Source organism: Vulpes vulpes, chromosome 2 (assembly GCF_048418805.1).
Source record: "Vulpes vulpes isolate BD-2025 chromosome 2, VulVul3, whole genome shotgun sequence".
In the NCBI taxonomy this organism is placed as follows: Eukaryota; Metazoa; Chordata; class Mammalia; order Carnivora; family Canidae; genus Vulpes; species Vulpes vulpes.
In genome coordinates, this window is record NC_132781.1 from 19,388,098 (window position 1) to 19,401,619 (window position 13,522).

General features: G+C 51.6%; 1 protein-coding gene across 1 annotated transcript; it reads left to right on the top strand.

Annotated features, from left to right (window-relative positions):
- The first annotated feature begins 6,938 nt into the window (after positions 1-6,938).
- SOST (sclerostin) lies at positions 6,939-12,067 on the top strand. Its single transcript, XM_025986939.2, has 2 exons — positions 6,939-7,293; positions 10,046-12,067. The coding sequence occupies exons 1-2, from the start codon at positions 7,074-7,076 to the stop codon at positions 10,465-10,467; spliced, it is 642 nt and encodes a 213-aa protein (XP_025842724.1). The 5' UTR covers positions 6,939-7,073; the 3' UTR covers positions 10,468-12,067.
- Positions 12,068-13,522: the final 1,455 nt, after the last annotated feature.

A 13,522-nucleotide genomic window follows, 5' to 3' on the forward strand; every position in this document is an offset into this window, starting at 1 on the left:
TAGAGATTACTTTAAAAAAGGATAATTTTATAGGGGTGGCATGCCCAAGCCTATGTTTTTGAAAGACAATCTATGAGCTATGGGCTTCTGAATTGATGACCCACTTATAAGAAGTTCAAATGCACAGAGATTCAGTTTTGGAAGTCTACACTAAAATGAGTTATCCTAGGGTGCCTGGGTGGCTCAGTGGTTGAGCACCTGCCTTTGGCACAGGTGGTGATCTGGGGTCCTGGGATTGAGTTCCGCATCCGGCTCCCCACAAGGAGCTGCTTCTCCCTCTGCCTACATCTCTGCCTCTCTCTGTGTGTCTCTCATGAATAAATAAATAAAATGTTAAAAAAAATAAAATGACTTAACCTAGAGGCAACACAATGAATGGGTGGTCTCCAGTTCATTAAAAGCATATACACACCACATTTAAGCAATGTGTGTGTTTTTATATTTTTATTTAAATTTTACTTAGTTAACATACAGTGCAGTATTAGTTTCTGGAGTAAAATTCAGGGATTCAACTCTTACATACAACACCCAGTACTCATCACAAGTGCCCTCCTTTGTATCCATCACCTGTCTAGACCCTACCCCATTCACATCCCTCCATCAATCCTGTTTGTTCTCTATTGCTAAGAGTCCTCTGGTTTGTTTACCTCTTTTTTTCCTTTATTATATTTTTAAATAACTGAGGTGTACTTTTTTTTATTTGTTAAAGATTTTATTTATTTTAGAGAGTTGGAGAGGGAGAGAGCACGCTCACGTGTGTGGGCAGGGGGAGGGGCAGAGGGAGTGAGAATCTCAAGCAGACTCCACACTGAGCGCAGAGCCTAACACAGGGCTTGATCCCATGACCCTGAGATCATGACCTGACCTGAAATCAAGAGTTGGATGCTTAACTGACTGGACCACCCAGTCGCTCCGAAATGCACATATTTTTAAAACCATAAGACATCCCTGTGGAAATGTGGGGTTCTGAGAAAGCTAGTGTGAAAGCCCAGGAATTAGATGGCCTTCTGGTGGATTTACCCAGTGTCTGGAGCACTGGGACATGCCCTGAGAGGCAGAAAGGGCAGAAAAGGAATTCAAGAGGACAATGGGCTATTTAGTGGCAAATCGAACTCCAATTAAAAAATATACGTGTTAAAAAAAGAGAGAGAGAATGGGAAGCAGAAGGCAGGTGCAGTTGGGCTTGGAGGAGGGAAGTCAGTCTCCAAACACATGGGGGACAGAGCTTCTCTTGGGCCACACTTTACTCATTCTCTCTTTTTCAATTAGGCCCCGACTTTTGGACTCCCATGTTTGTCTTCCTATTGTCCCATTTTAGTCAGAACCACCCCCCCGCAACCTCCACATCCCATCATCCCCAAAACCTCCACATCCCATCATCCCCAATATCTAATTGGGTTCTTCACCCCCATCGTCCCGCAAGTGAAGGCCATCACCAGGGCTGCTTTCAGCAGCAATCAGGCTGGTTAGGTTGGTTTAGCCAGAATCCTCCCTTACCTTTCCTGTTTCCTCTTAGTAACTTTCCATGCACTGACCTCACCCTGCTCCTATTGCGTTCGGAGCTGAGCCCAGTCTCTCTTGGCCACTGCAAGACCCAGTGCAGAGGTTCCTACCCCTATTCCCAGAATCCCCCCCTTGAGCAGAGTCATCTTTACCGAGTTTTTTTTTTTTAATTTTTATTTATCTACGATAGAGAGAGAGAGAGAGAGGCAGAGACACAGGCAGAGGGAGAAGCAGGCTCCACGCACCGGGAGCCCGATGTGGGATTCGATCCTGGGTCTCCAGGATCGTGCCCCGGGCCAAAGGCGGGTGCCAAACCGCTGCGCCACCCAGGGATCCCTTTACCGAGTTTTTAACCAGTTGTCACGAACATTTTTTTCTTTAGGGTTTGCAGACGGGCCCTCCAGGCAGAGGCAGTTGGGGAGGGTCTGGGATGAGTTGGACCCCCCTCAAAGGGCCTGGTTACCAGAAAGGACATGGAAGTTCCATCCTGTTAGCGCTGGGGAAAGTGTTAGCCCATCTAAGCAGGACGGGGTGAGTGACAAGGCTCTTTGAGACTCCTCCCTTCTTTGTCCCTGAGAAGCTGCTGAATGAACAGGTAGGAGAGGTCCACTTTCCACCTGTGTCAAGACCCTATGCTCTCCAGGGAACAAGCTCTCAACTGTGAATAAAGGCAGGCTGATTTGGGTGTCCCTCATTGCAGACAACTGCCTATAATCAGATCACCCTCCCAAATCCAGATACTCCATTTCCCCCACTGACCTGTGGGAGCAAAGCCTGGGTAGAAGTGCAGCCAATATGGAAAACCCTCAGTTCCCATGAATTATAGCCTGGTGGCTTGAGAACCAAGAAGAGAGATGCCTTTGGAGGCTTCTTGTGGATCAAAGATTCTATAATCCTGAGGATTCAAAGGAGCATAACTTCCTTTCCAAATTTGGCCTTTCAAAGTGTGGTCCAAATGCCACATCTTCCTGTGATGATCCCAAGATCCACCCCAGGCAGAAGAGACTGTTCTACCCTTCCGAAGGCTCGTAACACTTTGTCCCTTAAAAAAAAAAAAGATGCATCTGAACCTTTCCTCAGTGGCACTAACCACTTTCTTTGCTGAACTATTTTCTTCCTCTGTACAGGAGCTCCTGGAGGGGAGCACGTATGAGTTCACAGCTCCTGGCAGGAAGTCTTGCTTCATTAAATGTTTGTCAAGTGGACGTATGAACAGGCAGCGTGGTAGAAATGAAAACCAGCATACAGGGATCCCTGGGTGGCACAGCGGTTTAGCGCCTGCCTTTGGCTCAGGGCGCGATCCTGGAGACCCGGGATCGAATCCCATGTCAGGCTCCCGGTGCATGGAGCCTGCTTCTCCCTCTGCCTCTGTTTCTGCCCCTCTCTCTCTCTGTGACTATCGTAAATAAATAAAAATTAAAAAAAAAAAAAAAAAAAGAAAACCAGCATACAGAAAAACAGCCTTGCTAGAAATTTAGATACAGCTGTTAAATTATTAAATGCAATTTAAAAATATTTAGCCCAAACCCAGTGTTGGCAACCTTGTGGAGATGCACGCTATTCTAGGCCAAATTGCGCCCCTCCAAAATTCGTATCTTGAATCCTAACCCCTAGTAAGTACATTGGAACGTGACCTTATTTGGAAGTAGGGCTGTTGCCGATGTAATTAGATAAGAGGAGGTCATTAGGGTGGGCCTTAATTTAATATAACTGATGTCCTTAAAAAAGTGGAATTGGAACATAGACAAGCACACAGGTGAACACATGTGAGGATGAAGGTAGAGATTGGGGTGAAGCTTTTCTAGTTAAGGAATGCCGAAAATTGCCAGTAAAGGCACCAGAAGCCAGGGCAGAGGCATGAAACAAGACTCTCCTCACAAGTCCTCACAAAGTTACTCAACCATTAGAAACGACAAATACCCACCATTTGCTTCGACGTGGATGGACCTGGAGGGTATTATGCTGAGTGAAATAAGTCAATCGGAGAAGGACAAACATTATATGGTCTCATTGATTTGGGGAATATAAAAATTAGTGAAAGGGAATAAAGGGAAATGAGAGAAAATGAGTGAAAATATCAGTGAGGGTGACAAAATATGAGAGACTCCTAACTCTGGGAAATGAACAAAGGGTAGTGGAAGGGGAGGTAGGTGGGAGGTTAGGGTGACTGGGTGATGGGCACTGAGGGGGCCACTTGGCGGGATGAGCACTGGGTGTTATGCTATATGTTGGCAAATTGAACTCCAATAATAATAAAAAAAAGTCCTCACAAGGAACCAATCTTTCCAACACTCTGATCTCCTGGTTCCAGCCTCCAGAACTATGAGAAAATGCATTTCTGTTGTTTGAGCTACCCGGGTTGAGGTATTTTGCTCCGGTAGCCCTAGCCGATTTATGCATATGTCTACTTGTACATCACTGGTGGGAGTGGGGAGCTGGACGAGCTTTCTGGAGAACAACCCTACAACACTCAGCCAACTGTTCACCCTCTCAGACCCAGTGTTTGCTTCTGGAAATAACCCTAAAGGTGTTTTCTTTTAAAAATTATTTTGTGGAATATTATGCAGCAGTAAAAAGGAACACATTGTTGATACATGCAACAACCAGGATGAATCTCCAGGGAATCACGTGGAGAGAAAAAAGCCAGTCCTAAAAGGTTACATACTATTTGATTCCAGTTATTTTATTTTATTTTTTAAAAAGATCTTATTTGAGAGAGAGAGAGAGAGCATGAGAGAGCTGGGGGAGGGGCAGAGGGAGGAGAAACAGGTACCCCGCTGAGCAGGGAGCCCAATGTGGGGCCCAATCCCAGGATTCTCAGATCATGACCTGAACCACAATTAAGAGAGATTTCTTTAACCAACTGCGCCACCCAGGCGCCCCTATTTGATTCCATATAACACTTTTGAAATGACACTAATAGGGAAATGGAGGATAGATTAGTGGCACGACACGGGTTGGGGGTGAAGAGGAAGGGCATGGGAAGAAGGTAGGTGCCGCTTTCAAAAGGCAACAAAAGGGATCTTTGTGGTCACAGGGCTGTTCTTTTTCTTGACTGTGATGGATACTGGAACTTACACATGGGATAAAGCTGCATAGACAAACACACAAGCTTATGCATGTGCACATGAATGCAAGTAAAACCGGGGAGATCTGAATCAGATTGGTGGATTGTATCGATGTCAATATCCTGGTTCTACTGTTGTACTGTAGTTTTGCAAGATGTCACCATTGAGAGAAACTGGGTAAACGGTACATGGTATTTCCCTTGTTTTGTTTCTCACAAGTACATGTGAATTTACAATGATCTCAAAAAGTTTACAAAATGACTTCGCACAACGAAGTTCATAACATCCTTACTGAGGATAGGGGAGCATAATCTAAAGTACTCACAACAGAAGTCAGCTAAAACCCTGGGGGTTTAACTATGAACAAAGTCAAACTCCTGAAGTGAGTAAATATAAAGCTGGATTAGCATGAAATGAAAAAGCGGATGGCATCATAGCACGTTCTCCGTGAGCCATTCTGTGAAGAGCACGGCTCTATCTTGGCAAAGAATAATTCAAAAGGATGGACACCCTTCGGAGGCTCAAATCCACTGGATTCTTCTCTTTTTTTCTTTTAACACGACTTCAGTTTCAAATAAGACAATGAAATGAAAGAAAACCGCTCGCCATCCTGCAGCCGCTGGCTCTTCCTTCTGTCTCCAGCAGGTGGCAGCAGTGCTCCGAGGATGGGCCCCCACGGGCTCCGGGTCCGACGGATGGGTCTGCAGCTCCCAACGGCAGGTGGGGCTCCAGCGCCCATCGCGCCAGCTCCAGGGATGGAGCCTCGGAACTGCCTTCTCCCAAATCCAGGGCGAGAAGGCAATTGTCGGCCACGATCGGGTTAACGGCCTACATTCCAGAGCGAGGGGAAAAGGAGGCTGGAGGGTCAGGGACTGGGGGAGGGGGCGCAGAGGGCCAGCTTCTCACAACACCCAGGGGCTCTGTTGGGAGAGATAGATCACCTCCAACAATGGCCACAGCTGTTTTCGTCTGCCCCGAAGGAAACTGACTTAGGAAACAGGTATCAGAGAGGGCCCTTCCTGCAGGGGCTTCTGTCTGGCTTGTAAAACTGTCAGAGCAGCTGCATTCATGTGTGGAGTGATGGATGGTGGATAGGAGGGACAGACGGCTGCAGATGGACACAGCCGCTTACAAGTCAAGGCAGGTGGCAGAGGCCTCCTAGAGGCTCTGCAGGTGGGGGCGTGCTGATTCATTGCCCAGTGAAAATACCAAGGGGACCTGGGCTGCAGCCCTCTTCCCAGCCTCCTTCGGGGCCAGGGGCAGGGTGGGTCTCCTCCTTCATCTGCAGTGAAAGCTTCCGCTTGCTCTCCTTTCTTTTCCTGCACCTCAGGTGTGAACCTTTCTCCTTGATGCCTCTACCCCTCCCCCAGGCCCCTCGTTCTGCTCCGGGGTTAAGGCATCGATTCTTTTTGGTTTCTTTGTGGCTAGCTGGACCTGGGATGGCTTCATGGAATGCACCCCATAGCATGCATAAGGTTTGCATGCGTAAGGTTTTCCATGTAGGATTCAAAACTGAAAAATATAATGGGCTGGGAGACAAAAAAAAAAAAAATGGAGAAGAAGAAAAAGATGTCAGCACTAAAAATGCTGGTCTTGGCTTTTGCTAAGAAAAGGGATTTTGCGCTCTCCATTCCTAGCCACAGCCTGGCCAGGAAAATGACTGCCTTTGGCACATTAATTTGCAAGCAGCAGCTGTGTCTTGGCCAAGAAGTACCTGTCACCAAGCACAGGAGCCCCAGGATTTCCTCCTTGGACTCTATCGCCAATGCTCGTTGACTTGCTCATCCTAGCCTTGTAACCAGAATCCTCACCTCCTCGCCCAAGCAGACGCCCTCCCTGTGTGCCCTCCAGTTTTCTCTCTTGCCTTCCAGAGGGTGCCAACAGGAGCTTTCGTGTCAGGATAATCGATGCTTAACCTCATGGAATTGGGACCAATGCGATTTCTTAAAAAGCATCCTTCTTCTTCTGCCTGGGTCTGTGGGGGCCAAAGATATACCCCTTGGGCCATTTATCGGTGGGGTAACAAATGAACTTGGCCTGAGAAAGGGACTTGGCTGGGCTCAGCCCTGTGGGCTCAGAGCTCTCGTTTTCTTCGTGAAGCTGGTCCGAAGTTTGTTTTTGAGAAAGCCCAAGGGGCCCAAGGAGGTAAAGATTACGAGCTGGAGCTCATTTTGATATCTAAAAACCACAGCCGCCTGCACGTGGGAGGTGCTGGAGGGCAGGCTTGCCTCACACACACACTCCCCCTCCCTCTAGGTCACCTGGGAGCACCAGCAGCAATTTGGGAGTTTGCTGTGCCTGAGAAGTCTTCGGGGAGGGCTTGCCATGAGCACACCCCGTTCCCTCCCCCTGGGCTGAGAGAAACATGGGACCAGCCCTGCCCCAGCCTGTCCTCATTGGTTGGCATCAGGCAGAGGGGGCTTTAAAAAGGCAAACGGGTCCCAGGCTGGGGACCGGAGCCTGTGCTGCTGGAAGGCTGGGTGCCCTCCTCTGGCTGGCACCATGCAGCTCTCTCTTGCTCTGTGTCTCGTCTGCTTGCTGGTGCATGCAGCCTTCCGTGCAGTGGAGGGCCAGGGGTGGCAGGCCTTCAAGAACGATGCCACAGAAATCATCCCCGAGCTGGGCGAGTACCCCGAGCCTCCGCCAGAGCTGGACAACAACAAGACCATGAACCGGGCGGAGAACGGAGGGCGGCCCCCTCACCATCCCTTTGAGACCAAAGGTACGGATAGAGGAGAGCATTTTTAGCACAAGGGGCTTGGGAGGGTTCTCTCTGGGAGGTTTTGAAGCCTGGGGTAGACCATTGGCCGCTGCCAGCACTAATGGAGGGAGTTGGGGGGAGGGTGGCATGCCAAGATGGCCTTGGCATTCCAGTGAGGGGGCATGAGGCTGGCAGCGGGAGGCTGGGGCAGGAAGGAGGCCAAGGCCGGGAGACTATAACTCTCGGATAGTCTCTGAGCCTCAGAAAGGAGACAGTTTCAAAGAATCCCCTCCTGAGAACCCAGGAGTCCGGTGTGGCAGCTGGCTCCACTGGAGAAGAGACAAGGCAAGGGAGCCCCACCCCTGTGAGCACCTGCCAGTGTAGACACTCTATGCAGGCTGTACCTGAACCATACGCCAGGGATCCAGCACATGGGAGCCCCATGATGTGAACTCCCAGTTGGAAAGTGAAGAAACCAAATCTCCAGACACTAAGTAATGGGGTAGTGAGTAGAAGATTTGACCCTGGTTTGATCCCATTCCAAGACAGCTCTGGGTAGGGGGATTGTGTTGGGGGTGCTGGGACCGAGAGCCAGAGCAGATCCCCTCAAAGCGGTGGGAAAAGGACACACCTGCTGCCGCACCTGCTCTGCCCAGTGAGCTGGCACTTGAGAGAATGGAAGGTATTAGGCACAGTTTTGGCCTCTGGCCTGGGTAGAAGCTTGCATCTGGGCCCTGGAGGCAGGGGTAGGAGCCTTTATGCAGGGAGTGGATACAGGTGGCACCATCTGTTCCCAGGTCCCCACCCCAGACCCAGCCTTGCCTCATTATTACTAGGGAGGGAGGCTGACCCTGGTGGCAAGGCAACAGCCCTAGTGGAGGGCACATCCGGGTTCCTGGTCAGGTCTGCACAGAGAAGCCTAGGGGGCAGGTGTGCACAGCTGGCTCTGCAGCTGGCAGGAATGGCTGGGGGCGGGGGCCGGAATGACACTTCAGAGTGAGGGCCTCACTGCCCTCCAGTCATCGTCCGGGTGGGAGAGGAGTCCACTGCCCAGGCCCTCTCGCCCTTCCTGCCCCCTAACCAGCTGGGAATGTGGGGCTCTGCAAAGGGGGCAGCCCCAGGATGCCTGGGGCCTCAAGTCATCAAAAATGGAGGGGCAGGAGCACACCACCACACTGCTCCTCCCAGGGCAAGATCGAATGAGCTCAGGTGACTGCTTCATGGGCTGTGTGGGATCCAAGTATAAAATGTCCACCTCCCAGGCTCCCATAAGAGGCCACGGGCCCCAAGGAAGCTAGCTGTAAGCTCAAAACAAAGTCACCCTCTGCAGAGGAAGTGCCTCACCTAGGGGCACTATTCTTGGAAAGCCTAAAAAGCCTCCTTCCCTGGGCAAACAGGCCGCCCCCACACCCTGCCCCTGCAGCCTGGGAGCAGGGGTGAGGATGCCAGCTCAGCCCAGAAACCAGAAGGTCAGCCACTGAAGGAAGGCAAACCCACATCTCCCCTGTGACGCTTGTTCCCTACGGGCTGGGGAATGGAGGCCTGGCCTTCTCTGCCCTCTCTCTGCTCTTGGTCCCAGGACTATTTCTCATCCCTTTGTGTCACATGAGAATTGTCCCCATGAAACTCTTGGGGGATAGACAGGTGCTCACATGAGGACCAGCTGTTTAAAAAAGCCCCCACCTGTCTAAACGCACAGCAGGACAGTTGATCAAGGTGTCTTCAGGGAACCAAGCCAGGTTCTCAGAATCCAATCTACCCCCAACCCAGGAGCAAGCCTGTGTCACCATTAGGGATCCATTAAAATGGCACAAAACAAGAGATGTGCCCAGCAGCATCCCTGGTACACAGCAGGTGCTTAATAAGTGTTTGTGGCAGCTGAGCCTGTAGGTTTTCAGACAGAGCTCCGTGCCCTCTGGTAGGGAAGTCATTGTAGTAAAGGCAGCACTTTGCCCCCCACTCACAGCCCAGCCTCCCACAAGGGTGCTCAGGCACCTTTCCACCCTTATGGGAACTAAGAGGTGCTGGGGCCCCAAGAGAGTGGCGTGAGGACACTCAGCTCCGCCTTTTGGGCTAGTGCTTTTCCCTCTCTAGGCCTCCTTGTCCTCAGTGATGATGAGGGGGCTGGACAAGCAGCCTTTGGCTCTTTTCAAGTCTAATGACTCCTCCCCACCTCCCCTTGCATCTCTCTCCTCTGCAGCTTCTGCCCTGATTTATTACCTTCAATTAACCCCTACTCCTTTATCCCCTGGCCATCCCTCCCAAGTGGCTGGAAAAAGAATTTAGGAGAAGCCAAGGCCATGCAAAGGGTGTGGCTAGTACCTAGTCTGCCTAGACCAGGCACTCTGTGACACAGATGTGACTTCTATCTGGAGAAAAAGGCCCCCTTGGAGAAGAAGAAAAAGAAGCAGAACATGCAACAACAGCCAGTACCCCTAGTCTTACTATGTGCCCACAGCGTCTCCTGCCTTGTCCTTAGGACAAACCATTTCACGGATGGGAAGCACAGAGAAGTTAAATGCTCTGCCCAAGATCAAACAGCCATGGAGTTGGTATTGGAACCGCAACAGACGCTTGGGTTCAAACTTTTAGGGGAAAAGGGTGGCCCCGAGGTCTTTCCAGCAGCCCCAGGGGCAAACGCATCTGGAGGCAGGTTTGGAAAAGGCCCAGGGTGAAGGGGGTGGAGGGGGATGGAGGGGGGCGGGGGGATGCCGGGCAGTGCGCAGGTGGCGTGGAGGGAGCCGGGCCGGTCTCACGCGCCCTCTCTCCGCAGACGCATCCGAGTACAGCTGCCGCGAGCTGCACTTCACCCGCTACGTGACGGACGGGCCGTGCCGCAGCGCCAAGCCGGTCACCGAGCTGGTGTGCTCGGGCCAGTGCGGCCCCGCGCGCCTGCTGCCCAACGCCATCGGCCGCGGCAAGTGGTGGCGCCCGAGCGGGCCCGACTTCCGCTGCATCCCCGACCGCTACCGCGCGCAGCGGGTGCAGCTGCTGTGTCCCGGGGGCGCGGCGCCGCGCGCGCGCAAAGTGCGCCTGGTGGCCTCGTGCAAGTGCAAGCGACTCACCCGCTTCCACAACCAGTCCGAGCTCAAGGACTTCGGGCCCGAGGCCGCGCGGCCGCAGAAGGGCCGAAAGCCGCGGCCCCGCGCCCGGGGCGCCAAAGCCAACCAGGCCGAGCTGGAGAACGCCTACTAGAGGCCGCCCGCCGCGCCGCGCTCCCCAACCCGCGCCCCGGCCCAGGCGCCCCGGTTTCTGCCCTCTGCGCGCGGTCTGATTGTTTGTATCTCATTGTAAATGCCTGCAACCCAGGGCAGGGGCGCCGAGACCTTCCGGGCTGCGGATCCCGGGTGCCAGCAGAGCCCCCCCAGTCTCCCGCGTCCGGAGGGGGTCCCGCAGGGCAGGGGAGGGCCCCGAGAGTCACAGACACTGAGCCACGCAGCCCCGCCCACCGGGGCCGCCCACCTTTGCTGGTCCCTTTTCAGAGGAGGCAGAAAAGCAAGCATTTCACCGCCCGGGGGTTCTAAGGGAGCGGTGGGGAATGAGGAGAGTCCGGGGACTGGTTAAGAAAGTTCGCCAAGATTCCTCCTCCACTCCTCTGCCCCTCATAGAGCCGTTAGCGCCTTGTTGTGCCAAGAACACAGGACTGGGGTTCATAGATAGGGCTCCTAGTCCGGACTCTGCCACTGACCTGCTGGAAGACCTTAGACCACGCTCTTTTCTGTCCAGATTCTATCCTCGGTTTTCTTCTTTGGAGAATGGAGGTGGGGCTGCGATTTGTATCTCGAGGAATCTAATGTCATGTGATTCCAAGGCCTTGGGTGCCTTTTGAATGGGCAAAGGAGAGGTTGGATTGAATTACTGCCATGGTCACATCCAGAATTCAGAGTTGTAATCCTCTGATCTGACAGGCAAAGATGAAAAACAAGAGTGGTGGTGGTGGGGGGAGTCTTCTTTATGGCTGACAAACTCCTGGAAGAAACTGTGTTTCTTTCCAGCCTGGCCTCCCCAGATGCTTGCCTACCTCCACCCCTCCATCTCAAAGGATGCACAAACAATCCCACCAATTGAGGCAAAGGAGAAGGTCCCAAGGCTGGGGGTGGTGGGGAGAGAAGTATGGGTGGGGACAGAAATCACCCCCCTGTTCCTAAAGAACAGCACCCCCCACCATGGCCACTTTTTAAAGTCACCTCTACAGAGAAGCTCTAAACCCCAGGACACTGGGCTTGCAGGCCCAAGGGAGCAGCCACCACCCATTCAAAGACAAGCAGATCCATTTGGAGGCACCTCCGCCTGCCTTCCACTCACAGACACAATTCTGTCTAGAAACTCGCTTCTTAGTGCTGTTACCTGTGATGGCATATCTTACATTAAAATCATATTACTTGGGGGAAAATGACAAGTGCTGTACATATGCTGAGAAAACCGCAGAGCCTAATAGCTGTCATCCAAAAATCTTTCTGAAAGTCATTTCCAGACACCTCTTATTTTCTGTGTAGTTTTTAATTGTTAAAAAAAAAAAGAAGAACCCCCCCCCTTTTTTTTTTAAACAGAAGCACATGCCATGTGAAAGCCTGCCGGGCTGGTCATTTTTGCAATCCTTTCATGTGGGATTTGTCCACAAGAATGAAAGCAGTGGTTCTTAAAAAGAGTTAAGTTACATATTTATTTTCTCACTTAAGTTATTTATGCAAAAAAGTTTTCTTGTAGAGAAATGACAACATTAATATTGCTTTATGAAATACCAGTCTGTTCTTTCCAAATCCAGAGGCATTGTTAATAAAGACAATGAATCATTTCCGAGAGGATGTGGTCTCATTTTGACAACCACACACGGACATTTCTGTCAAAGTTAACATCCTTTCCTTGGTTGCTGGGACTTCAGCCTTGGAGGCACCTTTGACTGTGCCGCCGTGGTCCTGGTGACAATTATGTCCTCCCTTTGAAAAGTCGTGTCTGTCCCTTCCTTTCCAAACCTAGACCTCATTCCTTCACCGCGGCCATCGTGATAACTTCAGCCTGGTCTCCCTTAAGCCTCCTGCCCTCCACACTGTCTTCCAGAAACACTGCTCTCATTGCACCACGCCCCTGCTCACAATCCTTCCGTAGCTCCTCCTTCCCAGGATGAGTTCTGGTGTCTCCACCTGACCTGTGAGGCCTTCCTCTGCTAGATTCCCATCCCTGCCCCCACTCTACCAAACTTCCTTCCTGACTCCCAAATGACCACGCTCTACTACTACACTCATCCCTGCCTTAGTTTACCCCCATGCCTGCAGACCACTCCCAACGACTCCTGCTCTTACTATAGAGTTCATGTTTTTGTCACCTCTGAGCCTGAAGCTATTGGGGATGTTGCAATCCCTGCTAATCTCTCCTCAGATGCCCCAGTCCCTTTGTCTGTGCCACTACTTCGGGTTCAGATCCTATGCCTTCCATTCAATATTCATTCATGGCTCCTCAGATGCCCCAGTCCCTTTGTCTGTGCCACTACTTCGGGTTCAGATCCTATGCCTTCCATTCAATATTCATTCATGGCTCACGTGCATCACCTGGCCGAGCCCTGCTTAGTACTGAGACAGACAAAAGCCAAGCACAACTCAGTTCCAGCTCATGGTGGGGGTGTGGGGGGGAATGGCTCTGTGTTTCTCCAAACGTGAATTGTACACCTCCCTGGTAAAAATGTAAGATCTTTACAAGAGGGGACAAAGTCTTGTCCTTCTCTCAATCTTGTCTCACCAAGATGTCTCACGGTGCTGGACACCAGCTGACACACAAGAAATACTCTTCAATGGCCACAAGGAGAGATGACTCCAAGCTCTGAATCCAGTCCAGCCCCTCTAGGGGCCCCACCCCAAAACCCTCCCCAACCCCGATGACTTTTCACTCTAACTCCCAGCGAACCCTCCTAAATTCCTTATCATCACCAGCAAGTTTCTGACAGTTGTCAGTGGGTGTTCTGTCTCCAGGCCCTGAGGAGGCTCCAGCAAGAACCTGCAGGGAATCTATGCACCGAGAGGAGTGTCTCAGAGCTGGGAATGAAAACAGGTAGGAATTGGATACAAGGTCCAGCCCCCAGAGACCGTGTGGTACAGTGAATGGGGACACGGGCTCTGGAGCCAGGCTTGTGTTCGAACTTAAGGAAACTGGGGCACCAAGGGGTTAAATGTTTGCCCACAGCCAGATGTGGGTGCAGTTCCTGCTCTGACCCCCACTCAAGCCGCTCAGAACCTGGTGGGCATGTGGGCAAGCCATC

Coding starts and splice junctions, on each gene's coding strand:
- SOST (XM_025986939.2), top strand. CDS start 7,074: ATGCAGCTCTCTCTTGCTCTGTGTCTCGTCTGCTTGCTGGTGCATGCA. Junction 7,294..10,045: donor CCATCCCTTTGAGACCAAAG/GTACGGATAGAG, acceptor CTCTCTCCGCAG/ACGCATCCGAGTACAGCTGC.